Source organism: Phascolarctos cinereus, unplaced genomic scaffold (assembly GCF_003287225.1).
Source record: "Phascolarctos cinereus isolate Bilbo 61053 unplaced genomic scaffold, phaCin_HiC Scaffold_4;HRSCAF=312, whole genome shotgun sequence".
NCBI classification, from domain to species: Eukaryota; Metazoa; Chordata; class Mammalia; order Diprotodontia; family Phascolarctidae; genus Phascolarctos; species Phascolarctos cinereus.
This window is the reverse complement of record NW_027555847.1, coordinates 312,923,480-312,942,384: the sequence shown is the minus strand read 5'-3', so window position 1 is coordinate 312,942,384 and position 18,905 is coordinate 312,923,480. Positions and strand designations below refer to the sequence as shown.

At 42.5% G+C, this 18,905-nt stretch overlaps 1 protein-coding gene across 2 annotated transcripts in view; it reads right to left on the bottom strand.

Annotated features, from left to right (window-relative positions):
* Positions 1 to 18,905, bottom strand: part of MAP1B (microtubule associated protein 1B) — a 121,388-nt gene that overhangs the window by 21,927 nt on the left and 80,556 nt on the right. Inside the window, exons 1-3 of one of the 2 annotated variants that reach the window (XM_020998391.2) lie at positions 11,136 to 11,234; positions 8,515 to 8,597; positions 6,434 to 6,574 (exon numbers count right to left, since the gene is read on the bottom strand). In XM_020998391.2, coding sequence (XP_020854050.1) covers positions 6,434 to 6,565 — 132 coding nt within the window. In that variant the 5' untranslated portion in view covers positions 6,566 to 6,574; positions 8,515 to 8,597; positions 11,136 to 11,234. Of the gene's footprint in view, positions 1 to 6,433; positions 6,575 to 8,514; positions 8,598 to 11,135; positions 11,235 to 18,905 lie in introns of those variants that run through there. The other variant, XM_020998390.2, reaches the window with a different exon arrangement.

The following is an 18,905-nucleotide window of genomic DNA, read 5'->3' as shown; positions in this document are numbered from 1 at the left end:
ACTATAACCCCATCCTCTCCTCTAGGTTTCTTCTCTTTACAAACGTGTAGGTTTCCTCCATCTGAAAGAGAGGATTCCCTCCACCCTTGTACTCTCTTGAACAATTGTACCATCTCTCTCTTCTTTTTTGCTAAACCTCATGAAAAAATACCTTTCAGCCAAAAATCTCCACTTCCTCACCACCAGTCCCTTGCAATCTGGATTCTGTCCCCACAGTCCTGCCATTGTTCTCTCACTGTTCACCAATGAACTCAGTACCAAATCCAATGGTCTTTTCTCAGGCCTCATTCTCTTTGACCTGGCATTTCATTCAGTCAATTTGCACTTATTAAGGGCCTGCCATATGCCAGACACTATGTTAAGCATTGGGGTTACAAAGAAAAGCAAAAAAAAAGCAATCCATGCTCTCAAGAAGCTTACAATCTAATTGGAAAGACAACATGTAAACAATTATATACAAATAAGATGTTTAAAGGATAAATTGGAGATAACAGAGGGAAGGCATTAATATTATACAAGATCAGGAAAGGTTTCCTGTAGAAGATGGGACTTTAGCTGGGACTCGAAGGAATGCAGGGAGGGCAGGAAATGGAGATAAGGAAGGGACAGAATTCCTAGCATGGGGACAGCCAATGAAAATGCCTGGAGTTGAGACATAGAGTGCCTTGTGGGAGGAACAGCTAGGAGACCAGTGTCACTGGATCATAGGGTATGTGACAAGGAATAAGGTGTGAGTAGACTGGAAAGACAGGAAGGGACTAAATTATGAAGATCTTTGAATGCAAGACAGAGGATTTCATTTTTGATCTGTTTGGTGACACGGACACACTAGCCACTCTTCTCCACATCAGACACACTCTTCCCTTCTCTCTCTACATTATCTTCCTTGGCAAATTATCCACGTCCATGGGTTCAAATATCACCTCTACATGGATGGCTCCAAATCTAGACCTCTAGTCCTGACCTGTCTCATGAGTTTCTGGCCAAAATTTCCAGCTATTCGATGGATATTTTCTTTGGGTATCCAAACAGTGTCTCGAACTCAACAGATCCAAAGGAAAATTTATTATCTTTCCCTTAAAAGGGAAAATTACCTACTCCTTCCTCCAAACTCCTGATTTTTCTGTTAATGTTATAAATCATCATCATTCACCCAGTCACTCAGGTTGGTAACACAGGTGTGACTATCAAGTCTTCCTTCTTCACGTTTCACATCAAATATGGCCATTCTGCTTGTCTGATATTTCTTAGATTGCCGTCCCACTTTCAATTCTCATTGCCACTACTCTATCACCCCACTGGCAACCCACCTTTCCATCAAATTAGAATAACTTTCCTTGCCTGCCCCCATGTTCTTCAATTCATCTTTCATACCAACCTCTAGGTCTTACTCCTAGCCTCTAGGCTAAGCACTTAGCTTCAAAGCATGTAGATCACAATTTTAAGATTCCTTATTTTTAGGTCTGTTTCAAAACCCTTAATAGCTCCTTCTTGCCTCCTAAGTCAAGTTCAAACTTTTTGGTTGGCCTGGCATTCAAGTTCTACTGCTCCTCTATCTTTCTAGCCTTATTGCACACTATTTTCCACCACGTACTCTATGCCATATATCTATTTTTGTGTCTTGCTCCCATCATTCCTTATGCCATACCTTCACTTCTTCTCTATCTGTTGAAATCCTATCCATTCACCATGACCCACCATTAAACACTATCTTCTCCTTGAAGCTTTCCTTGATTTCCTCAGTTAGAAATAGCATTTTCTTCCTTGGACCTCACGTAACATTTGTGCATTTATCATGGTCTGTTTTGCCCTATAGTTAATTTTGTATTCTATTACCCCTACTGGTTTGTAAGGTGCATTTGAACCAAGATTTTTATCTTATTTAATCTTGGTCCCAATGCCTAGCACATTGCTCTAAATTTAATAGGTGCCTAACAAATGCTTATTGAAGCAAACAATTCTCCGCTTTCTATTTCCATAACTGGGAAAACAGGCATAGAGAGGATCAAACCATATCTACATTTCACTTTGGAGAAGATTCAAAAGTACAATGAGAATGCAATTTTAATGAGAGCTTATTTCTAGCAAGAAACAAGCACAGTTTTCACACTCAGCATTGGTCCCTTATTTTCTGTTCAGTGTGTGAGTTCCCTTTGAAAGATCACCAAATCAGGGGGTGGTGAAGGGTTCTTGACAGATTTTCCAGCCCTCTATTTTCATATCCAATTCCAATGACTAACAGCAGTGGTTTTGTAACAGCCTAGGATGCCTCCATTTTTCATTGTGATAGAACAAAAAATTAACTATAATTTGTTTTAATTTAAAAACAAAGATGGGGAGAAGGAAGAAAAGTGGTAAAACTTTTGTTGTCATTATTGTTGAGTTGTTTCAGTCCTGTCTGACTCGTTGTGACCCCATTTGGGGTTTTCTTGGCAAGGATACTGGAGCAGTTTGCCATTTCCTTCTCCAGCTCATTTCACAGATGAGGAACTGAGGCAAAGAGGGTTCAGTGACTTGCCCAGGGTCACAGAGCTAGTCAGTGTCTGAGGCCAGATTTGAACTCAGGAAGCCTGATGCCAAGCCCAGTGCTCTATCCCCTGGGTCGCCTAGCTGCCCCTGGTAATACAAAGTTAAGGAAACAACGATGAGATGTCACAACTTCAAGAATCATTGATCTACTCCTTACTGACCTATTTCTCCTAATCTCTGATAATGAGGTGGTCCTTCTTCTTACCAAGGCCAACCCCTATCTATGCGAAAACTGTCCAAGACCAAGACAGTAAGCTCCCTCCACAACCTATTCCAAAGACGACGACCACTAAAGATATTTCTTCATTATTTCTAACCTACGTCCTTTCATTTTGAGTCTGGCTTCCTCTTTCATTTTCTCTTGCCACTGTTCCAGTTTTCTGTCAAGTATCTCACTATCCTCAAATTCTAATTTCATGCATTAATAAATTTAGGAACCTTGAAAGGCCCTTAGCTATTGGCTAGCCCAAACTACTCATTTGAGGAAACTCAGAGAGGAAATATATGACTAGTTTAAGGTCATACAAGCAGTTCCAACCCAAACAACCATTTTATACTTTCTTAAACAAAAAAATATTTTTACAGGCCCCCAGTGACTGAATATGACATTTACTTCATTTAGAATCTCAGCTAAGACAACCTCTTCCTATTCCTGAGGCATTCTCTATCTGCAATCTCACTATGAATGAAGCTACTACTGATGTCATGGCATGAGACCTAGTCTCTAAAAGGCTCCTACAAGACTGTTCAAGTATTTGAAAGATTGTTCCCTGTAAATGAGTGGGAAGATTCAGACTTGGACCATGGCCACTGAGCTGACCAGGCAAATTCCCATGATGCTGAATCCTAAAGTAGACTTTCTAGGTCACTGATGCTTTTTTCTTTCTCCACCAAATGTATGGAAGGTGCTCAGTATCTCCAAGATAGACTCAGAACAACTAATTTTCAAGGATATGGCTCTTTTAACAAAGTACTAAAATATATCTTACTCTCAGAGTACTGAAGGCATTTACACAGGGGTTACAGGGGCATTTGCAGTGAGATTTGAAGCCCTATTAATTTAAAAGAAGATATAAATCAATCAATAGTTCTCAGGTAAAGTGCCAGAGGTTGCAGAAATGTAGGGATTCAATTGCAGAATCATAACAATAATTATAATAATAGCTTATGCTTGCATGCAAGCACAGCACAGCTGATCGAAAGACCTAAAGATCTGTGTCTGCCACAAACTGGGTGGGTAAATGGGCCAGTCACTTAATCTCTCACTTTCCCAGGCAAATCTCTCAGTTGCAAAGGAGGTGCTGACCTGCTTGAGTGGAGGGAGTTTGTCACCAGAAACTCTCTACAAACCACAGGTCTGGTTTTTTAAAAAATTGTCTAAACAAATTGAGCTTCACGATTAAAAAGCATTTTCATACTCTCATTTATCCTGCCAACAACTCTGTAAAGTGGGTGGTACAAGGATCACTGTTTTACAGAAAATCAAAGCTCAGAGAGGTTGAGGCACCTGCCGAGATCGTGAAGGCACTAAGCAGCAGACTTGGGGCTCAAATTCAGGTCTCTGATGTCCAAGTTCAGTGCTTTGAATACTCATGGGGAGGTAGCATGGTTTTGTGGGATAGAGTGATTTCTGCTTAAACTCCTCCTTCGATACTTATTATCTGTGAAGTGGGCAAAAGTCACTTAATGACTCAGTTTCTTTATTTGTAAAATGAGAATAATAAATATTGGAAGCAATAGGGGTTAAATGACTTGCCCAGGGTCACATTGCTAGTAAATGTCAGATGCTGGATTTGCACTCAGGACCTTTTGGTTCCTGGGCCAGTGCTCTAACCACTGTACCACCTAGCTGCCCCTGTCTCCCCATTTCTCCTCTCCTCTTTATCTTATAGCACTCCCCACCCTGCGTGTGTGTGTGTCTCCTTCTCTCTGAAGCAATAGGAATTAAGTCACTTGCCCAGGATCACATTGCTATAAGTGTCAGAACCTGGATTTGAACTCAGGACCTTGTGGCTCCCAGGCCAGTGCTCTAACCACTGCCTTAGTTCCCTTACAAGATTATTGTGAGAAAAGTACTATATATAAATGTGAGTTATTATCAACATTGTATTTAGAGTTCTAAAAGACCTTAGAGATCATTTCATCCACACCGCTCATTTTATGAAGGAGAGGACTGAGGTCCTGAGAGAGGAAGTGAGCTGCTTAAAGGTATACAGGTAGTTAAGCAACAGAGTTTGGATCCAAACTCGGGTCTTCTGATGCCCAATCCAGTGTCCTTTTTACCTGGCTTCCCTCCCAACCTTACAGGAAGGGGTCAGACAGGGTGCTCTTGGCCCATTTTTTTTTTTTTGCAAGGCAGCCCAGGATCACACAGCTAGTGTCAAGTGTCTGGTCTGAGACTGGATTTGAACTCAGGTCCTCTTGACTCCAACTTGGCCCATTTCTCACTTCCATAGGTGGTGTCCTCTGCCCTGAGAAGCTTGTGGTCCCAAACCTCGTGAAATCTGGGACTTCAAGCTACAAGGTAAACGTTTCTTGTGGTGGTTCCCTCCCTTTCTGAACTGAGAGAGAAGTCCAGTTATGTCAGCTGACCAGTGGGTTTCCAAAAGCGCTCAGGGGAACCAAATGAGACCCGACAGTTTGTTTACAGCTCTTGCCAGTCAGGAAAAAAGCACACCCAGAACCCTTAAGGAGACACTGCAATAACACAGAGTTAAGTCACGGAGGTTTGGGTCTTTTACTGTCCCTGGAAGCCCAAGAGCCTGCCATCTTTGGAACACTGTATAAAATATGAAGCAGTTCACTTGTCAGCCCCTCCACACAGTATCTATCAGCCACCGGCAGGCTAAACCTTGTGATGGCAAAGACACTGGGTTTCATCTAGACCGATGTGTTAGAATAGACATGAAGGGGCCACTCGTTTTAGAGAGAAGTATGCATTCTGTGAATACTGTGAGCTTAGCCTGGGCTCTCTGCTCTGATGGTTTTCCAATCTGGAACAAATTAAAATCTTTTATCTGATTTGGTGTGGTTTTGTAAAATTCATATCATAAATAACACATCATTCAAAATGTGAATGGACCAGAAGCACTGAGGGTCTGGCTTTAAGTCAGCCACTTCTGCTCACTTATCCTTTGGACATGTCTCTTATATGCAGGTCCCTGCTGGTCAGCAGACACATCTTCCCCTTTCTACACAATCTCATCACCCTTCTCAAGTCTACACAAAGGGATTGGGCATTAAAAATAGTAGGCAGCTGAGATGTGTCTAACAGGGGTAGGAAACCTGCAGCCTTGAGGCCACATGTAGCCTTCTAGGTCTTTGGGTGTGGCCTTTTGACTGAGTCCAAGTTTTACAGAATAAATCCTTTTATTAAGGGGATTTGCTCTGTGACATTTGGATTCAGCCAAAGGGCCACACTTGAGGACCTGGAGGGTCATATGTGGCCTCGTGGCCACAGGTTTCCCATCCCTGGTCTGGAGACAAGGAAGGCTGAGATTACCTGCTAAATGGTTATGATTTAAGTGCAAGAGACATGATATGCTGGAGTTAAGGGCATGACACCTTTTTCCCAGCTCTGTTATTGATTTTGTCTATGGCTCAAGGCCTCTCTAGACCTATGAAATGATTGTATGTCCACCTCCCACTTACATCACAAAGACACTATGAGAATTGATTAAAAGAGGGAGCAAGTGCTTTGAGAATCTGTTGGAGATAGATGCCCTATAAAAACTAGATCAGGCGTTGGCCATATCCATCCTCATTTCCAATATGAGGGCACGTTCTCACTGTCTTGCCACCTACACCCCCACTACCCAAATTAACCTGATATTGTCAAGCTGAACCAACATAATATACTTAATGTTTAAACAAAATGATGTGCCTTTTCTGGTCAAGAACCCACCTCTTGATCAGTAAAAATCTCTATGAAGTTATGGAAGGAGAATGAGCCTGACTGCAGGATCAGCTCTCCTGTGTTTTCAAAGCATTGTCCGGTCAGCACCAGCAGCTTGTGTCTGGCGGCGTCTGTGATCATCAAGCGCACCTGAAAGCAAGGAGAGATGAACAAGACCATGGGCTTGCATGACTCTGAAGCTCTTGAGAGTCAACAGGCTGCCCCCCCAATTCTGTGGCTTTGCTCTCCCATAGGGTGTCCATGCAGTGAACTGTCCATAAATGTCATGATGATTCCCAACTGCAGCTAAGGGCCAATCACTGAGGTCAGCAGAAAGCCTATTATTAATGCTACTTCCTGATCTACCAGAGAAAATAATAATTGGCAACCCTTCCAAGTGCAATTCTCTCACAACTGTCCGTCCATATGTTGCATGGCTACCCTGAAGTGTCCACTGACAGCATGTGGCCTCTGAGTCAATGGCTGACTTAAAGCTCTACCAAATTCCACCAAGTACAGTAGAATCCGATATTTCCTCAGCCATCATATTATATAATGACTAATCATGACTAATATGCCTCATGATATCTAACGACTAACCTTAACCTCCAAGCTGCCAGGCTGGCCAGTAATAGGTTACCTGTGTACATACTTGGTCAATTCCGGCCAGCAAAGGTTCCATTCCTTCCCATTGGTAGGTAAAGAGATGCCTCCAAACTCTGACGTCTTAGCACAGTCAGCATGAATCTTCATGGTAAATAGGGGCAAAACGAACCCTTCAACTGGGTTTCTAGTCTGACTGCACTGCAGAAATATCCATATACCTTAACAAAAGTCCCTACCAGGAGAAGTCAGCCTGTCATGCAGCGGGCTCTTTAAAACGCAACCCTCTCCTTGATGGGTCAAGTCAATTTACTTTCCTTTTGGGGAAGAAGCACCGCTGAGTGCACTTTGCCTTTTGGTGTGTTGCTACCATCTTATCTGCTCCAAAGGCATTGCTAGAGTCTTGAAAATAAATACATGTCTGACCTTATCTTTCCTTCCTCCATGACTACTGGCTTCTGCAGGCAGTCTGCCAACTCGTGTATAAAACCTCTGGCTTTTTTCAGCCACAAAATTGCTTCCTGACTTGTAAGTCACTGATATATGGCTGTCAACATCACTTTGCTCATCAACCCTGTTTCTTAATGGATAGTCAAAGGGGTTCTGCCAGTTTGAAGGAGTAGGTCAGGGGCGGAAGTGGGAATCAATCTCAGCATGTCCGAGCACACTAGGCCTAGCTACAGGATATGTGGAGAGCCAGGAGAAGGGATAGTGAAAGTGTAATGAAGGCCTACAGGGACTATGGCTACTTTGAACCTTGAGTGACATCCCACTTGCCAAACAGTGTTCCATATAATAAAGGAAATGGGAATGTGAGCCAGACCAATTCCCTGGCCTCAGTGATGAGATTCTTAGCCTTAGGTGAGTTCCTATTTTAGAGCACACTTTGAATTTCAGAGCATGGGGCTTCTGCTGACTTTCTCCAAAAGGATACTTAGCAGAGTAGTGATACAAGGGTTCCCCTAGCTATCTTAGAGATGGGATCCACATTCACTTACCCTATGATATGTCTCTTGAGCCCCTACTTCAACTTTCTTTTTTTCTATTTGTACATCTAACAGAGGATTTCTGCCCATTCCTCCCTCCCCCCACCCATGTCAGCACCCACACCAACCTCCTCCAGCAAAGTGATGCAACTCTGAACTTACAAAGACCAGTTCCGGCCCCTGTTTTCTTCAACCTTTGCTTTGCTAAAGGTGCAAGAGGGTTAAGTTCAGAGAAACCAATTTAGAATAAAACATGGGCAAAACTGGGAGGGGAAACAGTAAGATAAATTCTTCACTGATTAATAAGAAGAAACTGGGCTTGGAGGAGGTGTATTACTGGGTGCTGGCAACAGTTTACAGGTTTCCTTTCCTCCCCAGCCCCACTTCTCTAGCCTCCTCTAAGCTCGGATGTTTGCCCTGTCCCTCTGTGAGTGGGATGGGGTGGGGAGAGGAGGAGGAGCCCTAGCCCCAGAATCATATTGCTGACTGGACTGGCTTTACCTCAGTGCTGACTGCTTCATCTGAAGGATTGATCAGGACGACAGTCTCTAAAACGTCACTTCGGTGGTGAAGAATTTTCTGTCCTGTAAGCATAAACACACAGAAAAGAAAGAAAGCTTTAGCTTTTCCAGATGAAAACCAACAGAACTGTTCAGTTTGAGGCAGCAGAAAAATTTCTTTCTCCAACCTGGTGCCCCTTACTCCATCTTACAAGTGAAACCATAATCAGCGTTATTAAACAAGAGTACACAGACATCCGATATATACAGTGTAGATACTCTCTGAACCCAGTCTGTGTGGTCTTAGGAACTTTAGCCTTTACATTCCCTTCACTTTCATAGTTAATAGTGAGTCTGCCTCTCAGGGCTAATGGTAATTTTCATCTGATGCAAGGGGTGGGTTCCAGGAAAACTTGACAGGGATCTTGACATTTCCTTTCTCATGGTAATTGGGGATGTTTCTTCTTATCAGCCTTTCTTCTGGTGAGAACTGTGCAGAGATTAATTAGGAGCCTCATTGTGGAATGACTGTCACCCAGAAAACCCGGACTAGCAATTAGTCCAATGAGAATGGCTGTCTGAGGCAAGCTTACAGACTGCTGGGTTATTAATTAATTAATTTTGCTCGGAGAAAAGTGCAGGGAAACACAGAGCAAATCTTTCCACTGGGCAAGGCAGCCATATTGCCCTTGGGAGACTCCTGATACAAAAGCAAACATGACAGATGAAGAAAAAAAACAAGATGTGGCTCACTGGTCGAGAGTCTTCCAAAGAGGAAGATTAAAAAAAGTAAGGTATGAATTTTACCTTACTTTATTGCCTTCCTTCACATCTACTTATGGTTTTCCCACTTGGAGAGGCTACATCACAACTATAATGATACTCCTGGGCAGAAATTTCCTGATTCTGAACCCCTCCTTTATCCCCCAGCATCAACAGTATATGGCCTTCAAATGGGCTTCTTTTATACAGAATCCATTGGACTGGAAAGCAAGGGTGATGGGGTTGTGGGGGGGAACTCGGGGGCACACAACTGGCCACAGTGTTTCCTGTCCTTTTCATGGAGAGAAGAAATGTCCAACAGAAAAGCAAAAAAGCATAGCCATATTCCCCGGGTTACACAGACATTTCTGCTACAAAAAGAACATAAGCTATCTAGAGATTTTAAGCTGTTTCCTTCATGTTGCTGTATCCTTAGCATCTAGCAAAGTCCCTGGCACAAAGTGGGCACTCAGTAAATCCTTGTTGATTCACTGATCAATTGACTGCAAGGCAGTAGAACCTGTGGTTCCAGGAAGGAACATAAGCCAACACAGTGGAAAGAGTGAAATTGGGGGATGGTCCAATGGGGAAAAAACAGTTGTTACTCCTATAAAGCTAAAACTGGGTCAGCAGAATTACGGAAACATCTGAGAGGTCCAGATTGCATGTGGATCTTTGCCTCTTGTCATTATCAAGGACCAGAAGGGCAGCAGAAGCCGCAAATGTTGAGGTTCTCTGTGAGGGGCATGAAAAACAGGCTCCTGATGCCAGGCTAGCAATCAGCTCCATTCTCCCCTCAACTCATTTTCAGCAACATTCACTGGGCCAGGCACAGAACACAGATGGGGCACAATCCAGAGACACAGCAAAAGAACAGGAGGGAGGGACCAAAGAAAAGTTCTGATGGTGACAAAAGAAGAATTCAGAAAAATCTTAGCATCTTCTTAAAGAAGCTGGGAGACCAAAGCACAAGTAAGAGAATTCTATCAAGAAAAAAAATGATACTGGATGGGGAAGACAAAGATCAAGGTAAATGTATTTAGAAGACGGTAGAGTTTTTCAGCCTGGAAAGGAAGAAATTCCAAGGAAGAATAATGTTGCATTGTATGAACTAGCAAAAAAGACTTAGGATGAGGGGAGAGCTCCAGAAAAAGAAAAATTAAATGAATTCATTGAATAAAAGGTTCTTTTGTTGCTAATGTTACAATCTGCAAATGATTTCTAGATCTGGCAACCTTTTCCATGACCACTTGGTGCATTTAAAAGAAAATTAAATTGAATTCACTAATCACAATGATATAAAAGGAATCAAAACTCAAATAAATAATAAAACCCGCTGTCCAGATTCCTCCTGACAGAGCAGCCTTACAAACAAAGAGAGGTTTGGGGCTTCCTTGAAACACCGGAAGAAACACATTCTGTTGCACCTGGCCGGCAGTTTCAGACCCAATGGGAATAAAGACCTGTCTCCTTGGTCACATCTTCAGCATGATAGTTTTCAATACACAATAGCCCAATGCCCAAGCCACAAATGCAATCCTGAGTCCCTGATACACAACCTGGAAAAGCAGACTTCCTCCACATGTCACTGAAACAGGCTTCCCGAGCTCTATCCCACAACAGGTGATAAAGACATTAGTCACTTACTCTCTCTTCAGTGACCTCACAGGGATACTCCCAGCATTGCTACCACACTTTCCAAAATGCACACATCTTCATCTCTCAGCAACAACAGCCTTGTATACCACCTCTGGGTCACACCCTCGAGCAACCACTTCTGCCCCTAGTTTCCCCAGCTGTTTGCCCTTTCTCAGAAAACTGGCTGCAAACCTGACACATAAAACTTGGGCTGATGCTCACCGATTCGTAGGATCCTGTTTCTCCTCCGTCTCTGACGGAGGCAGCTGGTGTTTACCCCTGGCCACTCCACGGGTGGCTTCAGAGCTAACCCCACTGGAATTCAACTCAGCCTTTGCTTCTCATCCTGCTCACTAGAAACTCTCAGCACCACAAAAAGACCTTCACCTATGATGCCAGGGTTCCTCCTCCAACAAAAGTTTGTTTTGTTTTGTTTTCCTCAAGTTGGATTTGAATGAAGATGACGGATTAAAGGAAAAACAGAAGAAAGCCTGCAGTTGAGCTCTGATCACAGCCAGACTGTCTGTTAGCCAACATTCCTCCGCAGGACGATGTAACCAAGGGCTAGGTCCTTGAGGCATCTGGCAAACTCTGAAGCTGGCACAATGGCCTCTGAGAGGAACCCCCTCCCTTCTCTCCCCAACACCCACCCAGTGACGCCAGCTCTGCTAGCTGCAGACAGTCTTCAGGGCAGGCTGCTGGGGCTCCCAGAAAGCGGAATATTTGGTGTTCCCAGTCTCCAAACTGGGAACATGGCCAGGTTTACCGAGGGAGGAGGCTGCCACCGCATTTGTAAAGGTCTCATTCAGTTGTTTCAGAACAGAAGTTCCCAAGAAAGAAAAGCAACACGTTTTCATCACTTCTTTTGGACCATTGTGCAAACTATTCTGAATCTCACAAGAAAACTGTTACACAGCCCCCGTGAATGGCCTGCTTTCCCCAGAGCTAGCCAGAGGGACCGAAGAGTGCGGGGCTTGAGAGTGGCTGATTTTCTCACGTATGGCTTTGATTACAGAAAAGAGCACTCAGTTGTCAAGATTCTTCCTGGGCAGTCCATACAACACTGCTATTACCTTAAGGAAGAGAAATCAGAGCCACTTCAATATAAATAAAAGGTGGGATTGGGGGGGTGGAGAAAAAGAGATACTTGAAAGCAATATCTATCATTGCTACTGATGATGAAATAGCTGTTTATGCTATTCCAAAGATCATTAAAAACTCAAATGGAACACTGACCTATCTATAGGCTTGCAGATAAATTTTAGGGCATTGCCTGAGGTTCAGGGAAGTTACATGATTTCATAATGGTCACACAGCTAGTAAGTGTCAGAAGGAAGATCTGAGCCCAGATCTTCCTTCCAATTCAGGCACTTCATTCATTGGCCCAAGCTGCTTCTAAATCAAGATTGTGTTTTTTCAAATAGCCTTAAAACAACAGTATCCTTTTTTCTTCTTAAAAACCTTAAAGATTCAGGAGCTCTGTATGTCTTCTAGGGATTAGGCTACTTGGGGGTGGGGGATGGAGAAGAAAAGGGAAGGTTAGTTGTAACTTATTTTGAAGTATTTTAAAGTTGATTTTTAAAAAATTCCTTGGATATTTGTTGTGTATTTCCTCTAAACAGCTCATTCTTACAAGAATGCTCACACATAAAACAATGTTTCTTTAAAACCAGAAGCAGAGATAGAAGGAAAAGGGGTACAATAAGAAAGAGAAAAAGAAGAACACACACAAAAAAAGCATTATAGGAGATAAGGGGGAAAAGGCATCATAAAAAGAGCTGGATATTTATACTTTGGTGGTACCCATATCAAACCTGGAAAAGTCAACAGCACCCAAGATTCCTTACCATCCAATGGCTATCCTAGGGTGTGGATCCCAGTTTCTATCTTCAATCCCCACTGCATACTGTCTATCAAGTCAGTAACCATAGCTCCTACTGGCTTTAGAATAGATAAATTAAGAATTCTTAACCAGGGGTCAGTGAACTTTTAGGGGGTTTTTTTTGGATACTTGGATTCCTATGTTTTAGTATAATTGATTTCTTTTATAATCCTTTGTATTTATTTTATTTTATACATTTAAAAAAATATCATTCTAAGAAAGGTGCAACTAGGTCTTGCAGAGGATAGAGTGCCAGGCCTGAAGTCAGGAAGACTTATTTTCCTGAGTTTAAATCTTGCCTCAGACACTTACTAGCTGTGTGACTCTGGGCAAATCATTTAACCCTGTTTGCCTCAATTTCCTCATTTATAAAATGAGCTGGAGAAGGAAAAGGCAAAGCACTCCATTACCTTTGCCAAGAAAACTCCAAATGGGGTCACAAATAGTCCAATGTGACTGAAAAACAACTGAACAACAATTCTAAGAAAGGTTTATAGATGTCGCCAGACTGTTTAAGGCATGTATTGACATAGAAACAGTTAAGAACCCTAGCTTTAGAAGAAGAGACCATGGTGCTGTGTCCATAGCTGATCTGAGATGGAGAAATATTCTGCATTCTTCATGGATGTTATACGGTGAGAAGAACTAATGTTCTATGGGAATGTGAAAGATTGAACATGTTCTAGATTCTTTGACACACTCATGAGAAATGGTTGAAGCTGTTATGTTTCTCTAGGAGTACTGTTGGGGAGAGGAAGGGCATGGTTGTTAGCTTGAAATATCTGAAGGGCTGTCATGTGGCAACAAGCTAAATTTATTCTGTGTAGCTCCAAAGCAAAAAACTAGGACCAACAGGTAGAAGCAACTTTTCCAAGGGTTAAAAAGTAACAACAACAGCTAACAGTTTTCCAAAATGGAAACAGGCTATCTTGGATGGATAGAGAGTATAGGTTGAACAACCATCTGTCAAAAATCACTATAGAAGAGATTCCTGAAATGGGTGGGGAGGTGGACTTCCAAGGTCTTTTCCGGTTCTAAGACGTAATATGATTCTATGACATACTGACATGCTCAGAGAGAGATGGACACATGAGTGCAGCTAGGTAGCAAGGAGGTAGAATTAGACCACCCTCCTAGTTTTCTTTCACCTCTGGGATTCTGTGCCATGTTTTCATCTATATCCTCATGTCTGTGTTTATATCTGCTTGTATGTGTTGAGAATATTAGCTCCTTAAGGGTGAATACTTAGCACCTAATGCTTGGATTACAAAAGTAGTATCCTAACTAGTTTCTCTATGTCTGGTCTCTCTCTCCTTCCTGCATACCAGTGCAAAAGCAGGCTTTTCTCAAGTATCTTTTAAAAAGAAAATCATACCATGCCTTTGCTCAATGCTTCCTCACTTATCAAACCTAAACTCCCTTACCTGGCCTTCAAGGCCCCTCTACCAATTTGACTTCCTTCTCTTACACATTTCACCAACCCAGTTTCTTAATATCATGCTCCCTTGTCACTGATTCTACGAAAATGTGTTTGTTATCCCTTGCACATGATTTGCTCATTCCTGCCTCCCTTACATTAAAAAAAAAAAGCATTAATGAAATGTTTATGTCAGGTAGAGTAGTCCACAAAGTTGATATAAAACTTGGTCCTTGCCCTCATGGAGCTTATAGTCTAATAGAGGGACATGACCCATAAATAGGTGATTATCATACAAATGATATGGAAGAGTGTAAGAGAGTATCAGCCATGTGGTGCAGTGGTTGTAGCACCGGGCCTGAAGTCTCATCTCTGAATTCAAATTTGACCTTAGACACTTACTAGCTGTGTGACCCTGGGCAAGTTATTTAACCCTGTTTGCCTCAGTTTCCTCATCTGTAAAATGAGTTGGAGAAAAAAAAAAGGCAAACCACTCCCTTCCAGTACCTTGCCAAGAAAACCCCAAATGGGGTCATGAAGAGTTGGACATGACTGAAAATGATAAAAAAAAAAGGGGGGGATCAAGCAAAGAGCTATGGCCAAAGGAGGAAAGGCTTGTGGGGAGCTAGGCTTGTGCTTATTCATTGATTCAATGTGGAAATATTTCCTTCTCTTCGGTGTCAACATCCAGGTTTCCCCCTTTTTTCAAAACTTACTTGGGCCAGGAAATCCATTAATTAACTCTATTCTTTGATATCATACCCACATTGTGCTTTTGAAACCTGCATGTTTGAAATAACCTTATATTTTTCCTGAGTGTGTGGCTTAGGGATCACTAGCTAGGATGAAGCTGAATGAGAGCAGAACACAAGACTTCTTTTTTTCTTTTAAAGCATTCTTCTTAATAGCATTGATTTGCAGTGTATAGGGACCTTAGAAATCACCCCAGGCAGCTAAAGAGTAGCAGTGAATAATGGTGGACCTGGATTCAGGAAGACCTGAGTTCAAATCCGGCTGCATAAAGTTACTAGATTTGTGATCCTGGGCAAGTAACTTAAACTCTGTCTGCCTCAGTTTCCTCATCTATATTATTGTTATTCAGTCATTTCAGTCATGTCCATGGAGTTTTCTTGGCAAAGATACTGGAGTGATTTGCCATTTACTTCTCCAGTTCACTTTACAGATGAGGACAATTGAGGCAAACAGGGTTGGTTATGTGACTTGGCTAAGGTCACAGTTAGTACAAGTTTGAGGCCAGATTCGAATTCAAGTCTTCCTTACTTCAGGGCCAATGCTCTATCCTCTGTGCCACCTAGCTGCCCTCATCTATAAAATGGAAGTAATAACAGCACCTGCCACCCAGGGTTATCATGAGGATAAAATGAGATAATATTTGTAAAATACTTTGCAAACCTTAGAGTGCTATATAAAACCTAGCTACTGTTATCATCTACTCCAGGGGTTCTTAGCTTCTTCTATCATGGACCCCTTTGGCTATCTGGTGAAATCTATGGACTCTTCCTCAGAATAATGTTTTGAAATGCACAAAATAAAATATAAAGGATCACAAAGAAATGAATCCTATCAAAATGCAATAATCAAATGTTTTTTAAAAGCACGTTCACAAACTTCAAGTTAAGAGTGTCTGATCTGATCCAAACTTCCTATTTTATAGACGAGAAAACTTAGATCTAGGAAAGTTAAGTGACAAGGTCACACAGGTCTATTCACTCTAAATTCAGCATTAAAGAATGAACACTAAGGGCATATTCAGCAAACAATTCATACACAGGCCAATAGTTAAGACTGAGGGCTTTGGTTTGCAAAGCCTCCTGTCTGCCCATCCAACTGGTGATTCTGCAGAGAGAAGAACATTAGCTCACAGTGGCTACCAACTCTCAGAGGCAGCGATTTAAAGATAAATAAATCTACACTCCCTTTTTAAAAAAGCAGATTTTAGAGGAGAAACCAACACCAGCAAATGCAGAATTAAAAAACTGTGCCAAGGGCATTTCCTGTGTTTTTTTTTGGGGGGGGAGGGTATAGCAATACCAGAGCTATCTTCTGTTGTCCTGATCTATATCTTGCCACTGGACCCAGAGGTTCTGGAGAAGAGAGTGAGGCTGGTGACCTTGCACAGCCCTTCCTCACTTAAATCCAACTCACTTACATGTCATGGCATCCCCTCCCTGATGTCATGGACCTCTTTGAACAAAAAATGAGCAATTTTTTTTTTTTGTAAAACAAAATGAAAAAACAACAGAAACTAAATTAGAAGAGGTACGTGAACAATCGACATCAGGTTACCTAACCATCAGTTTCTAATACGTGCTTTCCATTTAATACAGCATCCAGGTTATCTTTTCTGCTTATATAAATAAAACACTGAGAGTCATGGAAATTTAGGGCTGGACAAGAGTCTCGCCTGGTCCTCTCATTTTATAGATGAGGAAACTTAGCCCCAAAGAGATTAAGTCACTTGCCTAAGGTCACACAGCTAAGTAGTGGCAGAGTCAGCAGAGCTGTAACCTAGGCTGTCTGGAGTCCATGCAGTACATCTATTCCCATTACATCTTACATCCCAGCTGCCCCTTCAAGCATGTTTGTCTGGGGAGAGAGGGAGTTGGTAGCCAAGGGGAGGGAAGGAGAAGGAGGGAAAGAGAGGAGGGGTGTGTGTATGTGTGTCAGATGGCTGAGTCAGCAGAGCTCTCTAATGAATCTTCTGTTCTTCTGGAGAACAGAAAGTGAACTGTTAGCAGCTAGAATCCACCAAGAAAATCCTCTCTCTCCTTTTTTAATTAACTTTGAGGCACTGGGGATGCTATAGCCCTCAGTCTGTCTGGAGTATTCTTCCTGGGCCCCCTTCTTAGAGGGTATCATTGAGGAAATTGTACCTCACCCCTTGAAGCAAAGGACACAATGGTTTCCTCTTTTATGTGGAGGGCACATCTCACCTCAAATGAAATATTTGTAGAGTGCATAGTACAGTGCCTGGAACATAGTAGGTGCTATATAAATGCTTATTTCCTTTTTCCCTTCAAAATTCTCTTTTTAAAAAGAAAAGGACTGCAAAAAACTCCCGCTCAAGTCGCCCCAAGAGTCATGTCTGAGCAGCAGACAGTAGCAATACGCCCGTGTCCGGCACATTTGTTTCCATGTTGTCCACATTTGGAGCAGGGGGTGAGGTCATTCAGAATAGGAGTCCATGCCACTAAGAACAAACAAAAGCCTCCATTTTGTTCTGCATGGTACGTATTTATCCACTGCCCATTGATTAATACATGAGATCAGAGCCAACATCTAGGCTGCCAAAGCTCCAAAGCCCTGCTTCACTGGATCTGTGGAAGCTCAATGAAAATACACAAAGGTGTTGGAAGACGGCTCTGAGGCTCTCATAACGAGGCCAGGGGGTGGCCAAAGCAACGGCTACACTGCAGAAAATTGATAGATACAGGACCAGGAAATAGCTCCTTGAGATTGTCTCCCGGGGTGTGTAAAATCCTAACTCTTCAGGGACATGGGAGGTAGCAGTGGGAGGGGGGACCCTCTGATGACTAGTTCTTTGATTTCCCAGAGAGCCCTACACATCAGAGTAAACTGGGCCTCCTCTTTATATTCATCTGTGCTTGTTAGTATTAGAGAGCTTAGCTTGAGGCTCAGAAAACTACATTTCATAGAATCAAAGAATCTTATAAGTGGGGAATCTCAGAGTTGGAAGGGACACCAGAGGGCTTCTGTCAGTCCAAAAGTATACAAGAATAGTGGATCCATGATGGGCAGGGTATTATAGTGGAAAGCACACTGTCTTTGCTGTCTGAAGCCTCGGGTCTGAGATCTAGCCTCATTCCTTGCTTGCTGTGTGACACCCAAGTAAGTCACTTTATAATCTCTGGACCTCAGTTTCCTCATCTGTAAAAGGGGGAGAGTTATATTTGTAGAGAGGCAGTGTGTCGTAGTAGACAGAGAGCTGACCTCAAAGCCAGGCACCATGTGGGTTCAAGTATTCCTTCTGCCTGGCTATCTGATCCTGTGAAAGCCCCTTAGCCACTCAGTCAGTAGAGCCCAAATAACTGTAAGTTGGTGAAAGAGGTATATATCATGAAGAAGCTCCCTACACAAATGAACTCATAAAACCCAGGCCACACCCCTCTACCCCAGACACACACACAAAAGTACCACCAACATCATGAGATCATTGTGAAGACTGAATGAAGTCTGTAAAAACACTTACCAACCTTAAAGTGTTACTTAAATATAGGATGTTGGAATTGCTGCTGCTGCTGCTAACATATAGTTCGAAGAATTGGTCAACTCCTCAAAAATATTTACTAAACACTTACTATGTGCAAAATTAGGTGATGCAGTAGATAAGAGCACTGGGCTTGGAGTGTCAGGAAGACCTGAGTTCAGATCTAGCCTTAAGACTCTTCCGAGCTGTTTAACCCTGGGCAAGTCACTTCTTTCCGGCTTCAGTTTCCTCAACTGTAAAATGGGGATAATAATAGTATCTACCTCTCAGGGTTTCTGTGAGGATTAAATGAGGTAATGTTTGTAAAGCACTGAGCACAAGGCTTTATACTTGATAGGCACTTAATAAATGTTTATTCCCTTCCTTTCCCTTCCCTCGCCCCTGCAAAAAAAAAAAAAGGGCCTTATGAGATCAAGAGATGTTCATGGCAGGGGGTGGGGGGAA